Source organism: Astatotilapia calliptera, chromosome 7 (assembly GCF_900246225.1).
Source record: "Astatotilapia calliptera chromosome 7, fAstCal1.2, whole genome shotgun sequence".
Classification (NCBI taxonomy): domain Eukaryota; kingdom Metazoa; phylum Chordata; class Actinopteri; order Cichliformes; family Cichlidae; genus Astatotilapia; species Astatotilapia calliptera.
The window spans coordinates 27,426,264-27,452,490 of record NC_039308.1 but is presented as its reverse complement, the minus strand read 5'-3'; the positions used below and the strand labels follow the sequence as shown (position 1 = coordinate 27,452,490).

The window sequence follows — 26,227 nt, the reverse complement described above, 5'->3', positions numbered from 1 at the left end:
TCCCCCCCACAGGTTTTGGGGGGGGGGGGGGGGGAGCCCACCAGTGCAGTCCACTTCATCTGATCCATCCAGACAATCTCCATCTCCATCACATCTCCACACAGCAGGAATACACCCGCCATCGTCACACTGCCACTGGTCATGACTGCACTCCGAGATTTGTCCTACAAAATGTGAAGAGTATGAACAAGAAATAAATGTGGTCAGACAAATTAAAACAATAACTTCCTCACTGGTTGTAATTGTATTAACAAAAAGTTGTACAATCATATGACATGTGAGTGGGAAAAGATGCAAAGCAGTCAGAAATAGATGTTTAATATTCTATTTAAAATTTCTAATTAGAAAGACGACTTTCATACGGTTAAATGAATATCAAATGAAGTACATATCAGCTCATGATTCTCGGCGTACCTTTGCATGATTTGATCTAAATAAGTACTTCAGTGCTAAATAGGATCCAATGAACGGCGATTTTCGCTTATTTTAAACGTCCTGAAACTCTAATGTTGCTAGTTTCATACTAACTTGTCTCGTTGTTACAATCATTCTGATTAGGCAAACTCCATGAAGCTCAGATTATTTGAAATATAGCTCGTAACCCTGAACATCCCTCTGCCGCACACAAGCAAAACCCTGACATATAGCGAACCCTAAAATCCACCCCGCAGAAACAGGTTTGCCTATTTTTGTGAAACTGAAAGTGTCTACCCTTGGATAGTCAAAGAAAAAAAAATACCTCTCAAAACTCTCAAATGCGCCAGAAAAATCAAACAAACCAACAGGCGCCAATCCATGTCGACCTGCGCGGCTCATCGGGATAAACAGCAGCAGCTGAGAGGAAACGCTTTTATCCGGTAGCTGCGGCGGATAGAGTCACTTCCGATCAAGTTAAAAACGAGAAATAAAATTTGATTTATTCCGCTGTGTTTAAACTTAAACTCGACGTTTTCTTAAAAAGTGCCAAATAAAACATACTTACATTATTTTTAATAATAGCAACCGCACCCTTGAATTAAGTTAATTTAAAGTTGCATTTGGAGAGCTTTCTTTTTTTTAATTAGCTGGTGATGAAGTTCTACCACCAAGTCAGGCTGATGAATTATTGCCCATTGCGAAAGGTTTTGTGGTTTTACGCACGGAAGAACAGTTACGATGTGTGTGCATGCAGTGATATTTTTGCACTGTCTTTCTAGATAATGATGTTAGTATTTCAGGCTCAACATGGTACCGTGTTACTGTGTGTGCAGTGCACTTTAAGGTTTTCATCTGGTTGTGTTACGTGCGCGCTGTTACATGAAAACATGAATTATATCCAATATGAAATTCTTTCGTTATGTCAATTAATGAAACAATTTGACAGTAGGCTACTGCTTTTCATTCGTCCAACTAATTGAAACGAATTAGTTAAAGTTTTACATAAAACTAGCTAGTTTGAATACATTTGTTTGATGTTGTCACAATGACTTAAAGGAATAAAACGACACCTTTGAACAGTTTCACCTTTTGTTAAATGTTTTCATCAGAAGCACGGCAGCTTTGTACATGGGCTCTTTCTTCTTTTAACTGAGGTCCCGAAGCTGTTTAGTTTATGAATGGAAACGATTAGCGGGCAGTTATCACTCTGGGTGTGTTAGCTTTTAATGGCTTTAGCGTCCGATGAAAGTCGTGTGCCTTTGGAAACGCAATATTACGCAAGGAATGACTTACAGTTCCTAAAACAGTGGCCCAAATTAATTATACTGTCTTTGAACTTTACCTTGATTTTAATTGTTTTTCTATATGTATTGATATTATATTATATTATATTATATTATATTATATTATATTATATTATATTATATTATATTATATTATTCTGATAATATGCCGGAACACACGCATTGCAGGTTTCTTTTAAAACAGTAAATTAAGGAGATCACCGGTTTGCTTCCGCATATTTTCATATTGTTTATTAATATTTTGCTGATTAGGCTTCCTGATATTTATTGAAAATGTTCAGTTCGTTTTATTCATTTCTGAGCACTGACATCCCTTTAAGATTAACAATACATTAAAATTAAATTTAATTAATTAAAAAAATAACAAACAAAAATCGTATTTATTTTGGTCTAAAATAACCTGTTATATTTTCCGCTTGTGTCCTGGACAGAAATAGGACACAAGGGGTTGCGCAGTTTGTTAATGATGTCATACAAAAAAAAGCAGTTTTTTTGATTAACTCTCTTGTTTCTCCCAATTAATCAAGGCGCAATTGTGTAGCTCATAATCTCTTTAGCTAAAAATATTATCATGCCTTTTAATCTGAGGGATCGCCAGTATACAAAACATCAATCAGAGTGGGGGACTCCACTTCAAAGAGCACTCTGTTTCGATAGCCCATAGGAGGTCCCTGTTATACCGCTTAGATCACAGGCGTCCTTCAGCCATTAGAGGCCTGACAGCTGTCTTCAAAGAACTTCAGAGAGACACGCGTGATTATAAATCCGGTTCTGGGACTACACCTGATCATTCTGGATCTGCCTACCGAAGAGACAACACGACAAATTATGAAGAGACGAGCTGTGGATTTCGCTTTTGCGCTTCTTCTTCTAGTGGATTTGGTTCAGGCTCTCGCCATCCCTAAGATGCACCCTGATAAACTGCTCCGTGGGAGGAAAGCTCGGGACGGTGGGGCCAGACACGCTGCACAGAGGCACCGCTTTAACAGTCTGCCGCACTACATGATCCATCTCTACCGGGTCATGCTGATCGAAGACCAGATCAGTACTCAGGCTGACAGCGTGCCCCACACTTGGAACGAAGAAAATCTTCACAGCTCCGATTCTGTGATCAGCCTGGTCGCTAAGAGTGAGTATTTAACATCAGGGAAATTACGAAAACGGGCTTAGGTATTTTGAAAGCCATTTGAAAGCCACGTAGCCCAACTTTTCTTTTAGAAAATATGGATGAAAAAGAATAATTTACAAACAGAAGAACTTCATAAATACATTTAGCAGCAAAATGTACTTTAGTTTGACACACTACTACAAAATGTGTTTTTTTTCTCTATTCCCCTTTAATAGTTTGCATGTCTATTGTTAAATAAGTCATAGCTTTACCCCGTGGTATAATTCTAAAAATGTCTTTTATCGTATCTGTTTCAGGCTGCCAGCAGATTGGCAGGAGATGGTCCCTCACTTTTGACATGTCCTCCATGTCTGCAAGCGACATTGTCCAGCTGGCTGAGCTTCGCATCCGCCTGCCAGCTTTTAAAGAATCTTCCAGCGCTTCAATAGACATCTACCATTCCCACAGTGAGCGGTGCATGCACGGCCCCGAGAATAGGCTGCTTCTTGGCCACCTTAGAGTTCATCCCAGTTCACTGATGTCGCCGTCCTCCTGGAAAGTGTTCAACATGACGCACATAGTCCATCGCTGGTTGCAGCATCGGGGGCATTTCGCAAAGAGGATGGGGGAAGAGAAGCCAGAGGAGAGAGAGCAGGAGCATGAATTATTTCAGCACCTTACAGCTGACAGGGTCATCATGGTGGTCTTCTTAAAGCATGAAGCAAAGGACCAGCGAGTACCAATGCTCATCCGCACAGCAAAGCACTCCAAGTACGCTGGTCTGGGCAGGGAGCACGTACCCTCCAGGATGAGGAGTAGCAGAGAAAAGAGGGACCAGCAGACCCAGCAGCAGAGAGAGGAGGGTGGGAGAGATGCTCCCAGCGACAAGGCAACACAAGAGGAGAAAAAGGATCATCTGTGCAGGAAGGTGGACATGTGGGTGGACTTTGAGAAACTCGGCTGGAGTGAGTGGATTGTCTATCCCAAACGATACAACGCTTATCGCTGCAAAGGGACCTGTCCCACACCAGTAGATGAGACCTACACCCCTACTAACCACGCATACATACAGGTAAGACTGAAACACCTCATCATATGCAACAGTACTGATAATGCCCCAACAGCATGAATAGATGTTCTCTAATCAATTATTTTCTTCTTCTCCGCTCTCCAGAGCCTGTTGAATTATCATCATCCAGACAAGGCACCCTGTCTGTCTTGTGTGCCCACACACCTGGCACCAATCTCCATGCTGTACTTCGAAGATGGAAAGATGGTCATGAGGCATCAAGACGACATGGTGGTGGAGGAGTGTGGCTGCCAATGAGGGAAACGCCTGCAGAAGGGAAATCATATAACCCTTCAACTTGTGAACCACGGGACCAAAGGGGTCTACAGCGAGAGTACTGGGATCTCAGAGCGGCAAAGTGGGTGCGTGTCTGCTGGCACAGAGCTGTCCAGGACAGAGACTGCTGATGTGATGCAGGAAGCTTCTAGTATATATCCTGGACGATTCTCTCTAAATTACAGAGCTAAACAGTTATGAAACAGCTTCTGTTTATAGGAAATTATGTGGGACTATAAGCTGTGCCTTTTAATAGCCATGTCTCAAAAGGCACGACATGATCACAGACTTAAGCACTATATTGTCACAGAAACTATGTTGTTTTTATGCTTCAAGACTGAACCTCTAATACCATTGAAATTACAGAATGGTTTACTGTAAGCGCTTTAGTTATTATCATTATCAATATTATTAATATTCTTTATTGAGACGTTTGGGTCACATTGACCTATTTGTATATTTGCTATATAGGCCATAATAGAGCAATAAATTGTTTTTTTTTCTCTTAAGCAACTTGACCAAATTGTGTTTTCATTTTGAAATGTTGGTGGTAAAGAAATATTCTTACCTGTTAACAGAAAAACCACACACTAGAATTAAAAGCACAGGAGTTGTTGGGTTTTGGTGTCCAAGGCTGTAGATGGAAATGTCTCACAAACAGCCCCTGACTGTACAAAGGTAACAAACAAACAAACAAACAAACAAACAAACAAACAAACAAACAAACAAACAAACAAACAAACAAACAAACAAACAAACAAACAAACAAACAAACAAACAAACAACCAACCCAGGATCTAGATACTGCTGAACAAAACACTAGAAGGCACTTAGGTCTATTGGGTCTGTGTCATTTGGATTAGAGAAGGCTAATAGTATAAATTCACACCCAAAATTATACATACACCCCCACTAATATTTGGTTGAATGTTCCTTAGTAAGTTCAAAACCAACAAGTTGTTTTTGGTAGCCATATCAAGCACCTGGCATAATTCTGGCTGGATATCTGACCACTCCTCTTGGCAAAATTGGTAGAGTTCATTTGGTTTCCTGGCAAGTACATGGCTTTTAACCGTAGTCTGCAAACTTTCAATTGTGATGATGTTGGGGTTTCAAAAAGGTCACATCAGGAGCTTAATGTCTGCTTTGTTCCAAAATGAGAGATCATGTCCTGTGGAACAGCCAACTATTGACACTATGTCCAAATTTCAACCATCTAACTGCTGATTTGAGGTGAAGTTGAATAATTATGAGATTAATCCATTCACTTTGTGCAATGTAACAGTACCACCAGCAAAACTGCCCAAGGGCATGATGCCAACAGTTGGGACAGTGTTCATAGGTTTGAAAGCCACCTTTACCCTTCCTTAACATAGCTTTTGTTATTGTGACCAAATACCTCAATATTTGTGTTATCTAACTGCAAATTGCAGTCAAACTCGAAGGTGATGATTTTGGAGCAGGGGCTTCTTTCTTGGTCGACACCCTCTCAGTCAATGTTGATATAAAGCTCACGTCACTTTGGACACTGACGCTAATATTTCAGCAGTTTCCACTTCGTGGCAGGCTTGAACTCTGGTGGTTCCTGAGTTTTTCTTGAACATCCTAAACAATTTCCTCTCATCCTGTATTTACATATAATTGTCAGATGGCTGTGGAGTTGGCAGTTGTCTAGAAATGGCTTCAAGAAACCTTCCTAACTTGTGTAGATCTCTTTATTGAGTTCCTCGGACTTCCCCGTTGTTCTGAGTGTCGTTGTTTCCAATGAGCACTGTTAAACAAACGAAAAGAGAAACTACCAGGAGTTAATCAATAATCACCCAAATAATTTCAAACTTGTGCAGATAAAAAAAACTACACCTTGAAAAAAGAACAGTTCAAAAAAAGAATTAAAAGTCCCAAATTACCAGGGTATTCATGCTGATGAGAACTGTGTGCAAACATCTGACCGTATCCAATATCTTTTATCACATTGCTGCATGTTGTGAGTCTCATTAAAAGCAGCCCTAAAATATAAAACATAAGCACCTTTACATCTGAGGTCATAAAATACAGCAGTCATCTATTTACCAGTTTTATTAGACAACTATTTATGATGCAGTTAAACATCATATTTCATTGACACTGCTTGAAATTAACAACCCCGAGGTAAGGATGCCCAATAAGTTTAAATGCCTGTTTTCATCTTTCCCCTCCGTCTCCTCATCGCTTCCTCTTCTCACACCTCTGATGGGAGGCACTAAGATCTGAAGAGAGGAGTTACCGATAGATAAAATGAAGGGACCAAAAATGCAGATAAGGTCAGGAGAGGTGAATGAAGAAAACATCTCATCTTACTGCATGTAAATATGTTTATCATTATATTGTAACCCTTCCCAAAAATGGAGATTTAAAATAAATATGAACTTGTCCTCACAATAGTTTCACAAAATATTCTTTAGATTTTACACCAGAAAGTTATTTGGGTCATTGTCACTCACCAAACCACCTAAGCTGAGGCTGCAGCTACCCGCAACACTACAGGATGCACTGTGGGTATATTTTAGCTTAGTTTTAGTGTTATAGCTTCTGTCGTTAGAGCTTTGGGTCACTTTGGTTTTTCCACAAACAAAGCCTTCTTATTCTCTAGCCAACAATAGCACGAAAAAGAAAGTTTCCCTCAGTAGTTGCTGATGATCAGACCAAAACTTAAAGATAACAAATACATTCATCAGACTTCCAGAAATATGGTCGCAAATGATTTCTAAAGTTGAACTTCAGTTAACAGTTTGTCTGCTGACACCAAATGGTCAGAGTCACTTACTGCAAGGTGTGAAATAAGACTTCACTATAAACAGATCGGTCTCTCTCTTTTTTTATTGGTAAAAACAAATTAAAGACAAGTCATCAAAGTTGAGAAATGAATGAAATTACATAAAATTTTAATTATTTAATTGTAACAAAACCTTGACTTATTTGTCAAATATTTCACAAATCATACAAAGAAAAGAAACTGTTCATGCACACTTGAACAGGAGAGGCATTACAAAACGTTTTCAGAGCAATTCTGAACACAGATTACACAGAAAAAAGGCTCATCGTTTTAAAAGATATGCTTTTTTAATACCGGTAAACAAAAACTATAAACTATGTTGCTTTAATCCTTAAAGCTGACCCGCTTTAGATGTCCATCTCAAACTGGGCATCTTCACCTATAAAAGAAAAAACAACAACAACAAAAAATGGACAATTAATAGAAATAAGAGTTTAATGAAGTTTCCTATGTAACGTCGTGTGCACATTGCTCATATTGAAGGTGATACAATCACATTCAATCGGTTGCTATGAAACAACGTGTAATCCCCGACTGGTTGGCAGTGGTTCCTAGACACTGTTGGCTGTTGCTGAATAAAATTAGTTGCACGCAAGGTGCTGCATCAAAAACCTTCTAGTGATTGATTTGGTCGCTAGCAGATCACCACAGCTACCTGCAGTTTTCCATGTTTGTCGTCAACAAAAGAAAGTGGACATGAAGAATGTTTGCCTGCAAAGTTTCATAATGTGTAAAGTTTACTTTGAAATGATTGGCCCTTAAGAAATTGTTTTCCCACCTGCTGCCATCAACAACCACTCAATCAGTCAAGGAATCCTTATTTTTGCCAAATGGTCACAGACTGGTCTCCACTGCACACGTTTACCTGCGCTCTCTGCATGCACGCTGTGGTCCGTGTTGTTGCTGAGCGACTGATCGGACTGGTTTGTGTCGCTGGAGGCATCGGGCTTGAGTGGCCGAGTGACGCCTGGGATGTCAGGCAGGTTGGGCGGCGTGCGAGTCAGGGGAGATGTCCGACACTGCAGGAGGAACTTCCTGTCGTAGATGATTCTGGTACCTGCGGGTTAGCATTTTCTTAAAGTGATGACTATTTGGGAAAATTCCAGTACAGCAGATAATCCTTGTACACACTAAAACAGATTTCAAAATAAAAATAACATGGAATAAATCAAATGTAAACAATGATGAAATAAAATAAAGATTAAAACTACTACTATTAATCTAAACTTTAAACATGTTGGTGCGCAAATAGCTTGCCTGCTTTTCTCTGCTAGTGTGACCCAACAATGCACAGGTCCATACACGCCCATGACATTTAGCCCAATTTTGCAGCCCATATCAGCTATGTTGGTACATATTCAGTGACTCACTTGTGTTTTATCTGTGTCCCACCTGCTAATGTTACAGGACACAGTATCAGTTGTAGTGGGCATGTGCTTCTGAGTCAGGTTTCTCACGACCGCTGAGGGAAAACATTTTCTTTTTTAACTTTTATCTCTGCAGTTGAAGCTTCCCAAGGCCCCAGCTTGTCAATGTTTAAAATAAAACAATGGCAGCCCCCAAAATGAGGAAAAAAAAAAAAAGGTCAAAACTGAGCTTACTGCTGGTCCAGGTCCTGAGTACGGCCTCAGATGATCTCTGTTGTGTGTAGCTTGACCAATTCAGTTTAGATTAAAATATTTTCTTTTGGCTACAGCTTTAAAGTTTTCTGAAATGTTCACATTAGCAGTTGGCATTTTATGTTGGTTGGTGAGTAAGCTTTTGGATTTTTTTTTGTGATCTCTCACAATCATTAGTCCCACTTGTTCATGATTAATACAACCAGTGTGTCCATGTTTAGTAAACATGTTGCTATTGCAGCTCAACAACAGGCTGCTGTAATAGCAGGACTATAAATAGGATGTGACTGAGCACAGGCCAACATTTGACCTTACAGTCGTAAACTGTATATGCAAGTAAACATAGGCTGCACACTGCCCATACTCTTGGATAATGACACTGAAGCTGCCATTCATAAGTGACGACTTCCACATTAGATTAAAGCTTATGCACATAAAAACCTCATGCAGAGGGGGCAAAATGCTAGATTTTGTAACCAGAGCCATCAGACACATGCAGTTATAAGTCTCCAATCAGCATAAATGGGAAAATAATTAAGGGCGGAGGAATAAAGCCATGTAAAATACACTGAAATAATCTCTGGTTTTGTTAAACAACTGCAGTACGTGGATCCATAAAGTACTGCTTCTGCTAGTTGTTATACTTCGGGACACACCAACGCTGTCAAACATTAACAAGACAACATGACAGGACCTCAGTTACCTCCATTACCACGAACTGTTTTTGGAGCTGGATTTCAAACATAACTCCAAATATCTCTCTCTTTTTGTTTTTGTCAGGCACAAGTATACAGCACTTTTTGGATATCTTTTAAAAAAATTATCCCACTCGGCTGCACATTTATTAAATTTGAGTATACTATTTTTAATAGCTGTACAGTATTTTTTTTAATGTTGTAAATTTGTTGTAAAAGATCTTATTTCTTGTTTTTTATTTTATATTCTTTACTTTTATGTGAATCTCCATGCCCCGTCTGCCTGCCACGTTACTGCTGGAATACGTGGATTTCCGCAGTGGGGGACTATAAAGGATATTTCTATTCTATTTCTCTGTCTCTAAGTCATATGGATAAGCTAATCATGATTTTGGGATACTAAGTAAACTGCAGTGTTGGAACTTTTGTTTAAAATTCTGAGATATATAAAAGCAAATAAACTGTCTTTATAATTTTTTTTCCGATTAGCATCTGAAGAGGAAAATAATTCACATGTGAGCAAACCTTTTGGCTTTTGAGACCAAAACAAAAGTTGGTGCTGCTGCTTTCTAAACTCCTTAACCCTCTGCATACCCCTGACATGTACAAACTGTTCAAACTGCTGCTTTCAGGTAGGTGCTACAGAGAGCTGTTTACTCAACCAGCCGCTCAGACTGTCACCCACTGTTGTGTCATTCAGGTCATATGCACATATGCATTACTGAGTTTTGCAAGTACAGTTTGTATAGTTTCTTAAGACTTTCTGTAATAGGCGTGTACTGCCTATTTAAAAAAAAAAAAAAAGCAAATAAAGAGTAAAAATAAATACAGATTATTCTGAATCCCTCTCTTTCCTCATTCTGGACATCAGTACCTCCAGGCGTGGTGCTGAACAGAGTTCCTCCCGGGGTCGTGGAGTAGTCGTTTGGCAAATGCGCAGCGTCGTGGATAGCGACCCGCCTGACGGCGGGGATATCCCGGCTCCTGGTGGCCTGGCCTCCCGCTGACATCTCTCAACTCTATGCGCTAATGACACTCCACAGATGAGGAGAGCTGCATGTACGCCCGCAGACTGAGCATGGAAAGCTACACTATGCCTCCACGTGCTCTGAGAAAACCCAAAACAACATCCCAGGAACTTCCTACAAAACGACACGTGGGGCGGTGGGCTATGATTGGCTGAAACTAGGGGGCGTCACTTGATGTTGACAGTGGATGTTGTAGTTTTTTCCTCCCTCCTAATCTGCAGCAATCAAATACATGCAATGGTACATTTCTGCAAGAACACTTTACAGCAACAGCAACAATAAAAATATACAGCAAACACATTTTATAAGACATTTGTCGTGCGATTAAAATGCACAACTGTTCAAAATGTACAAAAGATTTTCAAAACCAGCACAGAGGTAGGCTACAATCATGCAAATTTCTACAACGGGATGGAAATGTAGTGATTTCAATGACAAAGAAGTTCAGTTTGTATACTTACAGTGGATGATGGTAAATGGCCTGTATTCATATAGCGCTTTACTAGTCCCTAAGGACCCCAAAGCGCTTTACATATCCAGTCATCCACCCATTCACACACACATTCATACACTGATAGCGTAAATGGCATTCTTAAGCACATTCCACAAATCAGTATATGATCAACTACAGTAAAAACATATTTATGAAGAGAAAACACTGTGACAGTTAAAAATATTAATCATGCTCTTTTTGGGTTTCTTTCTTCAGCCTTTTAACCATACATGACAGTACAATAAATTAGCAGTCTGTGCATATTTGTACATTTGGCAGACCAAAAGGATCTTTCTTCCTTCTTCTTTCTTAACACTAAAAACTGATATAACAAATGATTCAAAGAAGCTGAAGCCAATCCCGTTTATTCAATCACCACTTTGTGGGGAAAAGAACAATTTTTATATATTTTAGATGTGAGATATCTGAAGTTCTCGTGTATGTATGTATTGTGTATGTGCAACTGCTTTGGGACATTTTCCTCGAAAATAAGGTTTCAGATGCATAAGAAGGGAATAAATATTGCATAAAATTATTGGATCTGTCGAATAAAACATTAAGAAGATGCATGTTTGTAACTTCTCAGACATCCAGGACACACGTCTGTGTCTTGAGGTGTGAGACGGTACCAATTCAGTGATACATCCACAGAGTAAAAAGACGGCACTTAAATGCACTTGCTGCGAAAACAACACACCACATTTATGTCACATCTTTGTTTATTAATTCTTGTAAATGGTTTGAGCTGGTGTACAGGGTAAGATGATCTATACATATCTTCATGTCAGAATGACTCTGATTGAAAGGCTTGTATACATATTCACGTTGGTTTATCCTCTCTCCGGGACAATACAAAAGAAAAGAAAACAAGTGGTCATAGCTACAAAGCCTCTACATTCCCCATGACGTGGACGTCGGCCTAGTCTAGATAATGCTTAAAGAACATCCATAATAACTCTATGAGGGTGCATAGCATTCTAATTAAATATATTTTGTCATATATTTATACATATATTTTCATAAAAACATCTTTTTTTTGTGCATGTGCGCAGTTGCATTCCTTAGGATAGAGTAATATGATATTGCGTTTACATTGTCATGTATCCATTCTAAAGGAGTATAGGTGATCTTTATTCTTTGCAACAGTTAAAATTTTACAATACTCTTTAAAATACATTGCTGTAGGTTACACGTCCTCTCAGATCACATGCCTGGGAAATTGCGGTCTCTCTTCTTCCCGCTGATCCAACCAGAATTGGAACCAAACATCATGATCATTATCATCATCATCATACACACACACACACACACTCACAAACACTCGCATACTGTACATACAAACACTGGGGAAGTGCACAGGATCACAGACAAGTTTAATTCAGACGGCAAATCCAAATGATCTATGTATGGAAACATAATTAAACTACTTCATACATCATTTTGCTTTGTGGAGACTTTTTTTTTTCAGGATTTCAAATGTGACTAAGCAGGAAGTTAAGCAGGAAGACAGCTCCTTAAAGTCAAAGTTATGATCCTTAAGATTTTAGTCTTGGCTGATGCCTCTGGGGGAAGTAAGCATGTTTTAAGAGTACTGACTACACTCAAAAAAATCTGTTGTGGGATGAACACATTTTAATCATGGCACCTATTTCCATGTGATTTAACCAAGTACAATAACCCATTTTTGACCATGTCAAACCAACACATTTGGCATTTGGTGGTTTAATGTAATCAGATTACGTTGGAGCAACGTAGATTACTTACATTGACTTGAAGTGATTAATTTAAATATGTAGAGTGAAATTTGTTTTAATTCATTCTACACAAGTTAAAAACTTTAGGAAAACACAATGAAATCTTGTTGTTTGAACAACTACTTTGTTAGTGAAGGCAATTACTGCTAGTCTTGCTTAATGAACCAATATGGGGGTTGATGATTTCATAGAGACAAACAATCATTTGCACTTACAGTCATGGGTAATTTAGAATCACCAATTAACCTAACTCTAATTACACACTGCAAACCAGACAGATTGTGGATAAATAAATAAACGATAACGTGTGCAGTGTCCCTTGGTTTTTCCTGCCAGATCCAAACCTTGCTTGTGCCATCTGGTTCCAAGGAAACACAAATTAACAACCAAAATGCTGAAATTGAAGCTTCAAAGTGGGTCTCTACAAATCAGTGGGTGAGACATACTGTGAGATTATGGGAGCTATGGCCAATTTCTTTTATAAAATGTCAGTGACCAGATTTGCAGTCACTTCAAAAATATAGTATATCAATTAAGTGCAAACATTTTTCCAAAGTTTCTTCACATACAAAAGAAAAGCAACAGTTCAATCAGAGCTCCAACAAAATCATGGGATTAGCACTAAACTTTAGGACTGTTGCATGCATCCACCATTTTACATCCACTACGGTCACACAGTTTTTTCATGAACCAGTTTCTTGCTGCTCATAATAAAACTAATCTACTAAGGGATGCAAATTGAAAAACCTCTGACCTTTAACAGCATCAAAATACATTTTTTAGAGTATTAATCTTAAGGATTAAAACCTCAACACAGAAATAAAACATCTGGATCCAACCCCCATTCTTGTGCTGATACAGTAAAAGTCTTAAAGACTAACAGAGTGATTGTGGGAGCTGTGAAGTCGAGTGGGCGTCTTGTTTGTCATTTGTTGACTTTATCTTCAGCATAATGGCCGATTAGGTAAGATTACACAATAACGTGCATCGACAATTGAAGGTATACATATGAGAAGATAATTGTTTTATATTTATCTGGTGAAAGGAAAATCTTTTGCCTGTGCTTCAACAAAATTTATTTGGCTTTTTTTTTTTCCAATCTGTGACAAAAAAACAACCAACCAACAAACAAAAAATGAGTAAAGACAAAAATAACCAACAGTGGTGTCACAGCAGGAGCAGCGCACCAGCGAGGTTAAGTAGACATGCTGGCACTGACCACACACTCAGTGTTTTTTGGTCTAATGTGAATCACACAACTAAACTACACACACACTTGCACCAAACCACCCTGCTCCACCAAGAAAAAGTAAAAAACCAAACCAAAAAAAGCCCACGCATCACCATCCCACCTCAAACAGCCCCAACAGAAAACTCTAAATCGCTCACTTGTGTCCCACATTTGTCTTTGAGAGGATGACTCAGAACTTAGAAACAAACATCTTTTGTTCTTTCTGATAGAGCAGAACTGAAAACCTGAGTGAAGTAACAGTGGAAAACGTGCTATTATCCCATGAGGTTCTCGTGCATGGACTGGGCGTGGAAAGTAAGTGCATTTGCGTGATGTATAACCAATGTGTTCATTCATCCGGTCTCACTCATTCAGGCTACAGTAGCATTTACAGTACTTATGGGAGATATAGGTGATTTTAAGGAAATGCGTGCTACTATGATGTAACTCCTTCATGCTGCTGCCAACCAGTTTCTGCATAAAGTGTTTCAGAGGTGATGAGCTGATGATTTACAGAAACACAAGTTGAATTATCCAGGGAAAAAAAGAAGGAAAACAGAGTTCGGTGGATTCCGCCTCATGGCAGCAGCAAGCTTCTTAACAGATATTAAATGAAGATATCCTGGTTTATATTTTGCTACGTTAAGTGCTGAAACACAAACACTCTCCGGCCTCCAAGGTCTCGCACTGCTACAGCTGAGTCATCTCATCTTGCATCAGTACGTCCTGACTCACTCACTTCAAGGGCGAGCTTCAATGCCAAATGCTGTTCATCCAGATACAGTTTGTGTCTTCTCTGAGGAAACCAGTCTTTTACAGTTGCCGTTCCATCTTCATGTTTTTTTTTGTTTCTGTGTATTATTGCTGTGGCAAACTCCAAAGAAAACAAGAAAAAAACAACAACAACAACACTGACCAGGCAATAATTATTTAACCGTGTGATCTATGTTTGTGTGTTTCTGGAAATGTGTTCATATATGTTTCTGTGCTTTTGCCTGTGCTATATATGAATGTGGGTCTTGACAGTTCACGAGTCTGGGGTCAGTGTTAATAAGACGATCACAGTGCTACCTGTCTGCCATTTCACTCTCGCTTAGAAATCCTCAAATCACGGCATCGTCACACGAATGAGATCCTTCATGTTTTCTTCACCACAATTTGAAATATTGACTCAAAAATTCAACAGTGATGCGCTACAGCCACTGCAAGCAGATAAAAGAGGGAGCACAGAGGGTTTGGAGGACCTTTAGATGCTGATGGGAGAGGACTGTGATTTGACTGCATATAGACTGAGGCTACTGATAGATTATGGGTGAAGGTAAAGTACGCTACTGGGGAAAAAAAAGAAAACAAAAAAAGCAATGGAAGAGCACAGAAAAGCTTGAGGGAATAGAAAGTCAAGCTTTGTGCCCTCAGAGCTGCTGTACAATGCAATCGAGCACCCACGCTTTTTCCAAAGAAAACATTCCCGCTGTCTGAAAACATTCCCCCTGAAAACACGAGGGGAGCTAGAGGTTCATTTCTCATCCGCAGTCAAACAAAGCTGAAACCCAAAGTGGACGAGTCCCAAAGAAACAATGAGGAGCGATCTTCATCCACAAAGGAAAAAAAATTAAAAATGTAAAAAAACGCACGCGGACAAGAAGTCACGAGCAGGGCAGCACGGCGGCTTTCTCATTCCAGCGCTGAGCACGCCGTGACATTACAGGGACAACAAGCCAATCATGGGGAAGGGCTCAGCGCCAAGCCGGAAGCAAGAAACACATGCGGTAGAGAAAAATACACGCACACACACATACACACACTGACACATGTCCACGTAGCATAGAGTGCATATATCACATTTAGAATAACAGGGCAAAGGGTCCAGTGAAAGAAGCGTTGGGAGGCTCAGCAGAGGCTTAGCTGTATAGAGAACCATCCATTGAGGGACTTCTTTTTTTTGGCTGTAGTGTTATTAGACTCAACTTGCTGAAACAAACCACTCCAGTTGGGGGAAAGAAGGCCCTTAAAAAAAGCCTGTAACCCTTATGTGGGTCCGCCCCCGTACCTTGTACCCCTTCAGTTTGTAGATAATGACAGTTCAAAAGGGCATGCACCAGCAGTCATCATGCGATTACAGTTCACAGGAAGCACTTTGTTGCTTTTTTTTTTCTTAGTTGTTTAACTAACATTTATGTTTTTTTGTATAAAAAAGAAAAAGAAACGGTATCGTCATGCCTTAGTCTAGTTGATATTTTTTTTTACAAATATTATAAAACTACAAGTTTAATTCCTGTTTTTTTTTCTCCTCTTCTATTTTGTTTTGTGGTGCTCCATGGTCACAGGTTGAGGATGATTCTGTTTGTTTTTTTGTTTTTTTAAATAGTCTGCACTTCCTCCATGCTCATTTTCCTCTGCGGTCCGGTCGTGTTTTCGTGGAGGATGGTTTGGCAGTGGCTTTCCGGTCCTACAAAACAGAGACAAGGAGTACACCAGTAGATATGCATCACATGGGCTAAATTAGTCTTAGCTTCTATAAAATCACTGCCAAAGTTTAACGAATGAGACAAAACGACGTATGAGAGATGATTAGGCTCTAACAGGCTCCAACAGGGTGCCGTAGAAGGCATCTATCCAAGCACTGGGATGCACTAGTGCTTGTGTCCCATACCTGAAGGGATGGGCAGAAAGTGTATTTCAGTGTTTAACTCTCCGCAGACTGCTGCGCTGCACTGACTGAGCGCCCTTTCTCACATCCACCGCCACCTGGAGCAAGGAGGCAGGGAGGAAGGAAGGAAGGAAGGAAGGAAACAACACTTGGACCAGTTAACGGCTGAAGCCTCCATGTGAAACCAGAGCAGGAAACTAACTTGTCTGCCCACCTGGCCGCTGTGGCTCACAAATTTACCATCATTTCACAGTTAATCAGCCAATCAGTCACAAAAGATTTCATGCCATACAAATGCCCGTTTTTATAATGTCATTTTTAAAAAGCTTTTTTTTAATGATGATCTCTGAATCATAATTGGTTTAAGTTCATATCTGCTGTCAACATTTGCCTTGTGGCTGCTGTTAATTTCCCACCCTGTTGGCCAGGCTTTGTGGATAACTCACAGTAAAAAGCACGGGGTTTGCAGTGCTTGGGTGTGACAAAAGGTTATCAGTGTTAACTAAAACTGAAAGTAGGTGTGAAGAAGGTTTCAACTAAAGTTCAAATTAAAACTAAAACAAGTGAGAATTTTTACCAAATGAACTAGAACTGAAAATATACAGAAAATAAATAAATTCAATTAAAAAAAAAAAATAATAGAATAGAGCGATGATTGTCCTATTCCAATGGTCTGAATGGCCAGAGTCCTTCAAACTTATATAAGGGGGAAAGGTGGCTCATTACAGCCAAAGTATGCAGAAGTGCTGAATGTATAGCATATTGAATCTTTAAGCAGACTGATTACATCAGTAGAAGACCGCACCAGCAGCTAACTGACGCTACTGTCTTTGCAGGCTCATCAAAACTGGATGAAAGAACATTGGAAAAATGTCTGGTCTCATAAGTCTTTCGAACACAAGATAAAATGGCAGGGACCACATTTTATGCAAATAACGTGAAAGCATGGCTCCATCCTGCCATACATCAGTGGTTCAGGTTTGAGTCGATGGTGTAATGGTGCAGGGATATTTTCTTGGGACACCTTCAGCCGGTGAATACTGACTGACCAACAGCCTACTTAGTGTAGTTGATGACCACCTCCATCCCTTTATGTCCATCTTCATTTGCTGCTTTTCTGATCTTTCACTATACTTCCCCAATTCTTCCTGTTCATAGTGAACTCCATTGCAACTTCCCTGTGCAACTTTTCAGAAAGTCCGGCAGGCTATGTGCTGTTGAATTTTGGAGCTTTGCAGGCAAGCACATCTGCACTGGTTGCAGAGTCACAATCCTTCCCTTTGTGCAGCCAAAGACCTTTGGCAAATGTTTTAGTATTTGTCAGTTTGGTCAAATATGTCAACGCAATATGCACAAAGACATTTCACTGCTGTGAGTCAAGGTTTTGCATTGTAATGTCTCTTGGAATTACTTACATTTTGCCCATGACAAGCACCCAAATGTCACCATGAAAAATAGGTAAACTCAAAAAAAGCAACTGAACAATCAAAACTAGACTGAAATGAGCAAATCCACCATGAAAGCTGAACTCAAAATAAGTGAATAAATAAAATTACACAAAACTCATAACAACAACAAATAAACAACAATTATAATGTTGGTATGACCATGATTCACTGCAAATGAAAAATACCCACAAAGTGACTCACCTTTCTAGCAAGTGCATTTCCACGTTCTTCAACAAACTGTGCCTCAGCAACATACTCCTCCTTCTCCTCTCTCTGTTAAGAAAAAAAAGGCCACAATTTATATATATTTAAAAAATCCATTTCTAATTCTTAACAAGGTGTTCTCAATCACAAATGTTAAATCATATTAATGGGCAGCTTTTCATTAGATGTGTTGAGCTGTGCAACACATCATTCTGCTCTGGTTCTGTGACTGATTGTGGTCAATCATCTGTTCTGATGATCGTTCAGTGAGATTAAGCTGTTGATGATTTTTTAAAAAAAAATCAAACTGAATGACGATCTTCCCGGTTGATCATTAAAAAAAGAAAACATGGAAAAGATGTTCCCCCTCCAGGCGCAGGGAGCGGCAGGTGGTCGGCGTTGCAACCTGACCTGTCCCCGCCTCTGCTCCTGTTCCCAAGCTCGCTGGCCTGCCTCCTGATGAGAGAAGCCCAGCCCCTTGTCAAAGGGCTGCGTGCCCTGCAGGAGGCGCCCACGCAGCACATGAGAGTAACCAGTGTCACACACCGGAGTCAGCAGAGCCTCCTGGGCCACATGCAAGCCTGGCACGTTGCCGTCACGCGTTGATGACACCGAGCCCACCCAGCCTTGTAGGGAGTCCTTGTCTGGCATGTAGGGTTGAAATGCTCCTCCTCCCACCATCCTGAAAAGCAGAATGTGAATAGACCAGAGGGAAGGGAAACAAAGAAAGCACATATGTTAATTCTGAGTACAGGCAGTGGAAAAGAAACAAATATAGAGTGATGGCGATCACACACAGTTGACTTACCGGTTGTCTCCGTTGTGCTCTGTAGCTCGACCCAGCCCCGTTATCTCACACCTCTGGGAGTACACCTGTTGGCCTGAAACAACAGAAATCCCTTCCACTGAGCCCAGCCCTACCATTCCACCTCCTCCTTTTGTTCCTCCTCCTACAGCCACACTCTCCACTCTCCTCACGTCCGACCTCTGACCTCCCAGCTGGCCATTTAGATTGACCTTGGGAACGGCACCACTGGCTCTCACCCTGTCCCTTTCCGCCAGTGCACTTGCTGGCTCCTGTGGTGCCTCCTCCTCCTCAACCTCCCCTTCCTCCTCCTCCTCCTCCTCCTCTTCCTCCAGCTCCATGATGGAGCCGCTGGCCCCGCTGGCTCCACTGCTTGGGCGACCCAAGCTGCAGGGTAAGGAGAGTGTGGCGCCCTCTGAGTCGTCAGCCCGACTGCTTCCCTCTAGTGATGAGTCCTCCACTGTAACCAGAGAGGGGCTGACCCCTGCTGGCCACACCTGAACGTCCGACATCTCCATTAATGTATCTTCCTCTGTGGTGGCAATGGGGGCGCACTCGAGGCTGGAGACCTCTTGCCAGTAGGGCTCCACGCCCAGTGGAGATGGCAAGCTGTACTGCATGGAGGCCGGGGACAGAAGCTCCTCCTGCACCAGCCCATAACCTGGAGGGAAAACAGGAGCGAGACAAGAGATAGACTAACACCAAGCAGGCACAGCCACTGAGAGGATGGGGAGGTGGTGGGACAACTGTTTCTCCAACCTACCAGCGAAACAGTGGGGCTCAGCTCTGTCCCAATATACCAAGACAAAAGACTTTCTCTTAATCAATTACTTATCAATCACAATTTAGAATTCTAATTTAGGATTAAGATGCCTTGATGCTAAGCCAGTAATTCTGACTTGACTCTCAGTTAATCCCAGCCAACATGTTGCTTTCACGCTTTCGATCTAAAAGGCAGAACACAATGATATTACTCAAAAACTGTTACTTTGGCTAATCGAATAAAAAAAAAATTTCTTTTCAAGTTTGCAGAGCTATTCAGGTAACTGTCATTGGGACACAGCAATTTGTGAGGTGAGAGATAAAAGAATTTGGTGAGTCATCCATTGTTTGTGAGGTGAGTGATGCTGGGCTCTAGCTTGCTCCCACTTTCGGAAAGTGAATCTGCAGAACAGAAACTGTTTCTCGATAAGAGAAAAGAAAGATGAGTGTAGGGTTCTTTAATTGATTGTGGGGTTGGCACGATATTCTTTTTTAATAATTTAAGGCTTTACTCTCTTTAGTATAAATTTTCATCCTTTTTTGCTTTACATCAACATTTTATTATAATTTTTTTTTCAAGGTAGGTTTAATTGGGGTAAAGCCTGGATTTTCCACATAGAGGATTGCACAAATTTTGTTTCCGGTGCTAAAGTAGCAGCTGTGATACAATTGCCAAACATGTAATGAAACATCGCTTATCGTTCCAACCCTTGTCACAAGTCTCTGCGGGGGAATCAGCAGCATCTTGCAAATTCTGGAAAAGAAAATGCAAGTTACTGCCGCATTCTCCCCGACTGCAGCTGCAACTCAGAGTCATGCATTCATGTGTCTGTACGCAAAAGATCCCCTGCCCAGCACCCACTCAGAAAAATAAACAAATAAAACAAGTCACATGCGCACACACACACACACACACACACACACACACACACACACACACACACACACACACACACACACACACGCGCACACACACACACAAAGACACACACAACTTTTAATCTAAGGGTAACTAAAAAAAATAGAATCACTGCATGATGTGTTGTTTAATCTTATCCTGCTAAATCATAAGTCGTTGACTAAGTCGTTGATTATATTAGATCCAATTAGATTGGTTTACACATTTCTATTATTAGTTCCAGGATGACACTTATTATGCAGCTTGTTGGACTACTTGACAAAAAGACGCACAAAAGCACACAGTCAAATTCACAGTCACACACTGTAGTTGGTTCTAATTTATATCATACATATTTTAAAAAGAAAATTCAAATTTTTGTTAGAATCTTTATGTAATCTCATTGAGATTTGACATGATCTGAGATTTTCATTTCAAAGCTTGTTTTATTTTCTTTGATAAATAATTAAAAATTATTAAATATACATTTAAAAATATATTTTGAGGAAGTGGCATTTTAATGTCTTTTTTCATTGTTTATTTTTTAAGACTATTTTTACATTTACTTTATATTACTACTAATAATAATATCTAATAATAATAATGATAATAATAATAATAATAATAAAACATTCTGAATGTAAAATTTTTCATATTTTTCACATTTCATTTAACTCGAAGCTTATAACCCATATGTTGATCTTTGGTGATACTTGAACATGGTAACACTTATATTTTGACACAAATCTGGATTAGTTAATTCCGTTAACAAAATATTTTTAATAAACTAGTGTGTCAGTGAGTTCAGATGAATAGAGACTTAACAGTAAAGTTGTATTTCACCCATATGAAACAAAGAACGGCACACTGACAGATCACAATGATAAACCACTGTAAAGCACAAAGTAGAGGCTGTGCTGTAATGTGAGGTTGCAGGCCGAATAGACAACCCACAGAATGAGTATAGTATGAGGTTAAACTCAAAATAATACTTTTAGTTCAAATGTCTTTGTGCAATGAAACATGTTAATTCCTGATCCTCACTATATCCTGGCATCAGGGACAGTACACATGAACTAAATACAAAAAAAGTGTGTAAACCCTATTAGCATTTAATGTGTAATATCTTTTTAAATACACTTTTAACAGAATCAGTCATGAATTTATGCCCACCAAGAAGGCATCCTGATATCTCTTTGTACTAAATGGAAAATGCTCTGACGTTCATCTGTGGAAACAAAACACAGTTTAAAGTGAGACGTATCTGAAAGTTACCACAGAAAGTTTCTTAGACCTTCATGCACCGCTACTTTTGTTCATTTAACCATAATTTAATGTAGTAATGAGGCTATGGGCAAGAAACGACTGAGTAAAGCAACATAGCAATTCTACCTTGTTGTACTATCAGTAAATCTACTTCTGTATATTTCAATGACACACTAATACTAATTATCACAGTACGCACATCTATGGAGCTAAAAATCTAAACCTTTTCTGATGTGATCCACAACACTGTAATGGGTAAAATACACCTTTACTGTGTAAAGTAATTGTCTCTCAGAGTTTATGCAACAATGGTCCATTGTGTGGGTACACATGTGTGTGTTTCTGGGATGGTACAGGGCCAGAATGATCAGAGGTGGCATCAGAATGAGGTGAGCAAGGAGGGAATGAATCAAAATTAGAATGAGAGTTAGAATGAGTTAGATGAATGTGGGTTAGCCCTTCCCTTCACTCCTGCTGCTGAAACACAGACACACTCACACAGGTGTCAAAGGCACAAAATGTAGTGAAGCACAAATAAACTCCACGGAGAATCTCATGGTACAAGAAACAGAAGAGAAGAGCACTACACAGCACACTTTACCACAGCAAACACACACTCACACGCACACATACATGTATAAACGCACAACACTGCATTCATTTAAAAACACACAAGGAGGACACACACTTTTAGCTCACAGGTGACGCTCGGATGTACAAAAAAACCATACACACCAGAATCAACACACACCTCACAGTAAAATCCCTGCTGGCAAATAACGTTCACACAATGTTAGCAGCAAGGCCATCATCAGACTTGGGCAAAAAAATACTGCATAGAAAATTTAGTTATAGATAATTCATGGCATTTTTTTTCATTGGTTACTGGATTTAGCTCTTTTAATTTTACATATAGTAACTGCCAAACCAACTACACAATGGTTAAGTGTTAAACCACTCAAATTGTAACTTACCAAACATGTGATTATTTTGCCCATGAATGAAGACCACCACAGCAACATTGTATGTTGAGCATTATGTGCTATGCAGCTGACCATGTGTTATAGCGTAGCATTAAAAAACACACACCATTTATTTTACAGGAAAAAGAAAAAGAAAACATTTGTTTGTTAATATAGCGTTAAATAAAAGACTGAAATACATAAATGAACAGAGAAAATATTTTACACTGTGAAGAAAACGTCATACATTGAAAGCATGCCATGCACATAAAAGATGTCACAAACAGCAAACGTTATTCTGTTCAAGAAACTCTGTGCTCAAACGCACAAACACACACACCCACGCACACCTTTACAAATGGCCATCTTGTGTTGGGGTTAAAATGAATTTTAAAATATTTTTGTGTAACTAAAATATTGAACTTACTCTCTATAATCTTGGAAGAAAACTAGAAAAAGTATGAATAAATTTCAAGCTCGGCTATATGATGTCATTTTTACTTGACTTACTTTGAATAAATAAGTCTGAAACACACACACACACGTGCACACATGCACAGACACACATGCACATGCACAAACTGTAGTACACACACAGAGCTGTTTTAAAGAGGAGGAGAGGGTCCCCACTCGACTGAACGAGGGAGGAGCGCGGGAAAATAAGATGACAAGAGAAGAGGAGGCCCAGAGGTCAACATGAGGTCATATGAGGTCAGAGGTCGGACAGGAAGAGCTGTGAGGAGGAAGAAGAGCAAGAGAAGGGAGGAGGACGAGGAGGAGCGGGGCAGCTGGGCAGCAGATATGACATGTTACAGGTTCAGAGAAAAAAAAAGACAGAAAGTAGGACAGGATCCCGAGGAAAAGACAAAATTTCAAGACTGCAAGAAGACATTGTCGCTGGGGACCAATGTCTGCTGTCGATCAAGCACAACGTGACAGGTGAAATTTTATCTTGTTCTCAGACAGAAGAAAGAGAAAGAAAGAGGCAGGGACAGAAACAAGGTATGGAGGCCCAGAGCACACTGTCATCTGTGCACCAGCGCCACTTTTGACTAGTGTATCCATCCCAGACAGGACACATAAGGGCGTGTATGCACACACACGTGCATGTATGTGTACACACACGCGCGCAGAGCCACACATACACCCACATGTAATCTATAAAATCTCGAACGTTACCCATACGTTAACTGTTGGCTGTTTTGCAGACGACTTAAACCCCTGTCAGAAAAAGTGACTTATCCTCGTTTCTCATATTGAGTCAGAAGAATAAATGGCATCATGTTTAGGGCTCAAGTATGAGGTGTGAAAAAGTGTAACGTAAAAAGAAAAAGTAAAAAATAAATTAAAAAAATGAAAATAAAATGATGTGTGCCCCAGTGAGGAGAGGCGGTGTTACTGCATGCTGCAAAAAGCTTGCTTCATGGTGGAAGAATGACACCATTCCTGAGACCTCAAAAATGGTATTTGAGAATCATTATCATTGGTTTCATCATCATCATCATCATCATCATGTGCACTACAGGTCATGAGCAGCAAACCACCATGCAACCCAAGTTCCCTTCAACTTACCCCTTCTGAAAAACGGGGGTCTAATAACACGTGGCTTGCGCACTAGGCGCGATGGCCTTGTGTCCGTGATCTCTTGTGGGGCAACAGAGACAAGGTAAAGTGGCTGTTACCCAGACTCAGAGAAGGCAAGGAGGGGTTTTCAGAGGTGGAAAGTAAATGAGAATAAAAGCCTCACCTTCTTGGGCTGAAGAATTTAGTCTCTGATTTTTGGCAGTGAAGACTTTTTTTAGGAAATAATTTCCGCTCTATGCTTTCTGCAACTTTTTGTGGGGTCCCACCGTGTTTTTTCCATTTACATCTGCATTTCCTGATATTTTGTGGATGTATCTATTTGGAAATGACCAAGTACACCAGATACTGCACTTGCACAGTAAATTGAGCCTCTCATTATTGTTGCCTCTAAAGTCTTCTTGAACAGGAAATTCCTGAAAACTTTCCATTTCTGACGGTTACAAACCATCATGAGAACATCAGTCTTGCAATAAACATAAAAAGTATTGAACCCTTTGTTTTCTGTAATTACAACACATGTAGCTAGAGAAGTCAATCTATTTAACAATACAAAATACAAAATTAAGGCACAGCATATCTTTGCTAATTAACCGTAAAGAGGTAATTTGTTAAAAAAAATGTTGAACTGACCCTTCTTATATGTCCTGTGTGTAGGATGTTTAATGTGTTCCTGTATCTTACCATTAATGACACTGGGGGACAACAGAGTGGAGTCGCGGTCACCAAGCCGACAGGCGCCCTCCTCTGAAGAACCAGGTGCTGGTTGCGGAGCCTGACCCTCCAAAGAGGTTACAATATCTGCACGATCGATGTTCTTCAGAGCAAAGTAGAGGCTCTCCACTGAGAGGCAAAGGTTCCACGATTTATCACTCAACTTTTCTTTTTAAATATCTGTCACATGCACAGATAAGGATGCCCCGACACAGAAATATTTGCACTAGTCAAAGTTTTAATCGTTTGGTCTGAATTTTAAAGGGATATAGTGCTAACTTACTCTTGGCCCTTTTGCCCTCTCTGCTGGCCCACAGGTTGAGCAGGGCAGAGCTCTGGTCCAGCAAGGAGTTTGGATTCTCCACACGGATCCTATTGATGTCGTCCACACCAAACTGAAGCTCTCGTGCTAACTCTAATGGACACAGTTAAGAATAGAAAGAAACATAAAGCACATATTTATACAACTAAGTCCAAAATACTACTGTATAACCACTCACAGATGAAGTGAATAATCTAAGTATAATGGCACACCTGCAGATTTGTGATATATTAGTAAAAGCTGTTGCTCGTTCTTAGTCACCAACTTGGATGGGAGACTTTGATAATGAGAAACTTGCTAAATCCAAATAATTGGGTTGGAGCATAACACAAAACAGCAAGACGTGGGCTCCTGCTGGTCATCGGTGGTGTGGTCTACGGGAAGGACAAACATAAGTAGGATCTCTGATCTGGACGAATAACAACTGGCAGGGGTTTCCTTAATATTCGGTTTAGTGGTCTACATCATAGACCGGATCTAAAAGATGTACCTAGCCAGGACTCATTAACCCACTGGTTAATAACTGTTCTTTTCTCAGTTGCCATCTTGATGTTTTCAAACAGTATGTGATAAGCGACTCTTTGATCCGTCTGAGAAACCGAGGAACTCTGTACACTAATACAGTAGTGATGTGTCTGTTACAACATAATCCTGCCCTTATACGTGTTTTTCCTAATTTTCTAAACTAACAGGAACCATTGATAGCCTCATATGTGATTCATATACATATAATAATAATGGATTGGATTTATATAGCGCTTTTCAAGGCACACAAAGCGCTTTACAATGCCACTATTCATTCACTCTCG

The 26,227-nt window shown here is 40.0% G+C and overlaps 4 protein-coding genes across 16 annotated transcripts in view; 1 reads left to right on the top strand and 3 right to left on the bottom strand.

Annotated features, from left to right (window-relative positions):
* LOC113025919 (low-density lipoprotein receptor-related protein 2) overlaps positions 1-832 on the bottom strand; it is a 29,443-nt gene extending 28,611 nt beyond the window's left edge. For all 8 annotated transcript variants that reach the window (XM_026174167.1, XM_026174174.1, XM_026174173.1 and 5 more), the window contains exons 1-2: positions 740-832; positions 42-164 (exon numbers count right to left, since the gene is read on the bottom strand). In XM_026174167.1, coding sequence (XP_026029952.1) covers positions 42-164; positions 740-797 — 181 coding nt within the window. In that variant the 5' untranslated portion in view covers positions 798-832. The remainder of the gene's footprint in view (positions 1-41; positions 165-739) is intronic.
* A 1,586-nt stretch (positions 833-2,418) lies between these two features.
* On the top strand, positions 2,419-4,642 carry LOC113027337 (nodal homolog 2-A-like). Its single transcript, XM_026176955.1, has 3 exons — positions 2,419-2,850; positions 3,147-3,901; positions 4,004-4,642. The coding sequence occupies exons 1-3, from the start codon at positions 2,550-2,552 to the stop codon at positions 4,154-4,156; spliced, it is 1,209 nt and encodes a 402-aa protein (XP_026032740.1). The 5' UTR covers positions 2,419-2,549; the 3' UTR covers positions 4,157-4,642.
* A 2,606-nt stretch (positions 4,643-7,248) lies between these two features.
* LOC113025918 (eukaryotic translation initiation factor 4E-binding protein 1-like) lies at positions 7,249-10,461 on the bottom strand. The gene is made up of 3 exons (XM_026174166.1): positions 10,175-10,461; positions 7,852-8,043; positions 7,249-7,365 (listed from the first exon to the last, which is right to left on the bottom strand). Exons 1-3 carry the CDS (start codon positions 10,308-10,310, stop codon positions 7,334-7,336), a joined length of 360 nt encoding a protein of 119 aa, XP_026029951.1. The 5' UTR covers positions 10,311-10,461; the 3' UTR covers positions 7,249-7,333.
* Positions 10,462-12,584: 2,123 nt separating this feature from the next.
* Positions 12,585-26,227, bottom strand: part of LOC113025917 (ankyrin-1-like) — a 77,029-nt gene continuing 63,386 nt past the window's right edge. For 2 of the 6 annotated variants that reach the window (XM_026174160.1, XM_026174161.1), the window contains 7 exons: positions 25,380-25,511; positions 25,067-25,225; positions 18,917-19,574; positions 18,520-18,790; positions 18,106-18,177; positions 16,460-16,554; positions 16,189-16,255 (listed from right to left, as the gene is read on the bottom strand). In XM_026174160.1, coding sequence (XP_026029945.1) covers positions 16,486-16,554; positions 18,106-18,177; positions 18,520-18,790; positions 18,917-19,574; positions 25,067-25,225; positions 25,380-25,511 — 1,361 coding nt within the window. In that variant the 3' untranslated portion in view covers positions 16,189-16,255; positions 16,460-16,485. Of the gene's footprint in view, positions 16,256-16,459; positions 16,555-18,105; positions 18,178-18,519; positions 18,791-18,916; positions 19,575-24,373; positions 24,446-25,066; positions 25,226-25,379; positions 25,512-26,227 lie in introns of all 6 variants that reach the window. The other 4 variants (XM_026174165.1, XM_026174162.1, XM_026174164.1 and 1 more) reach the window with 4 other exon arrangements.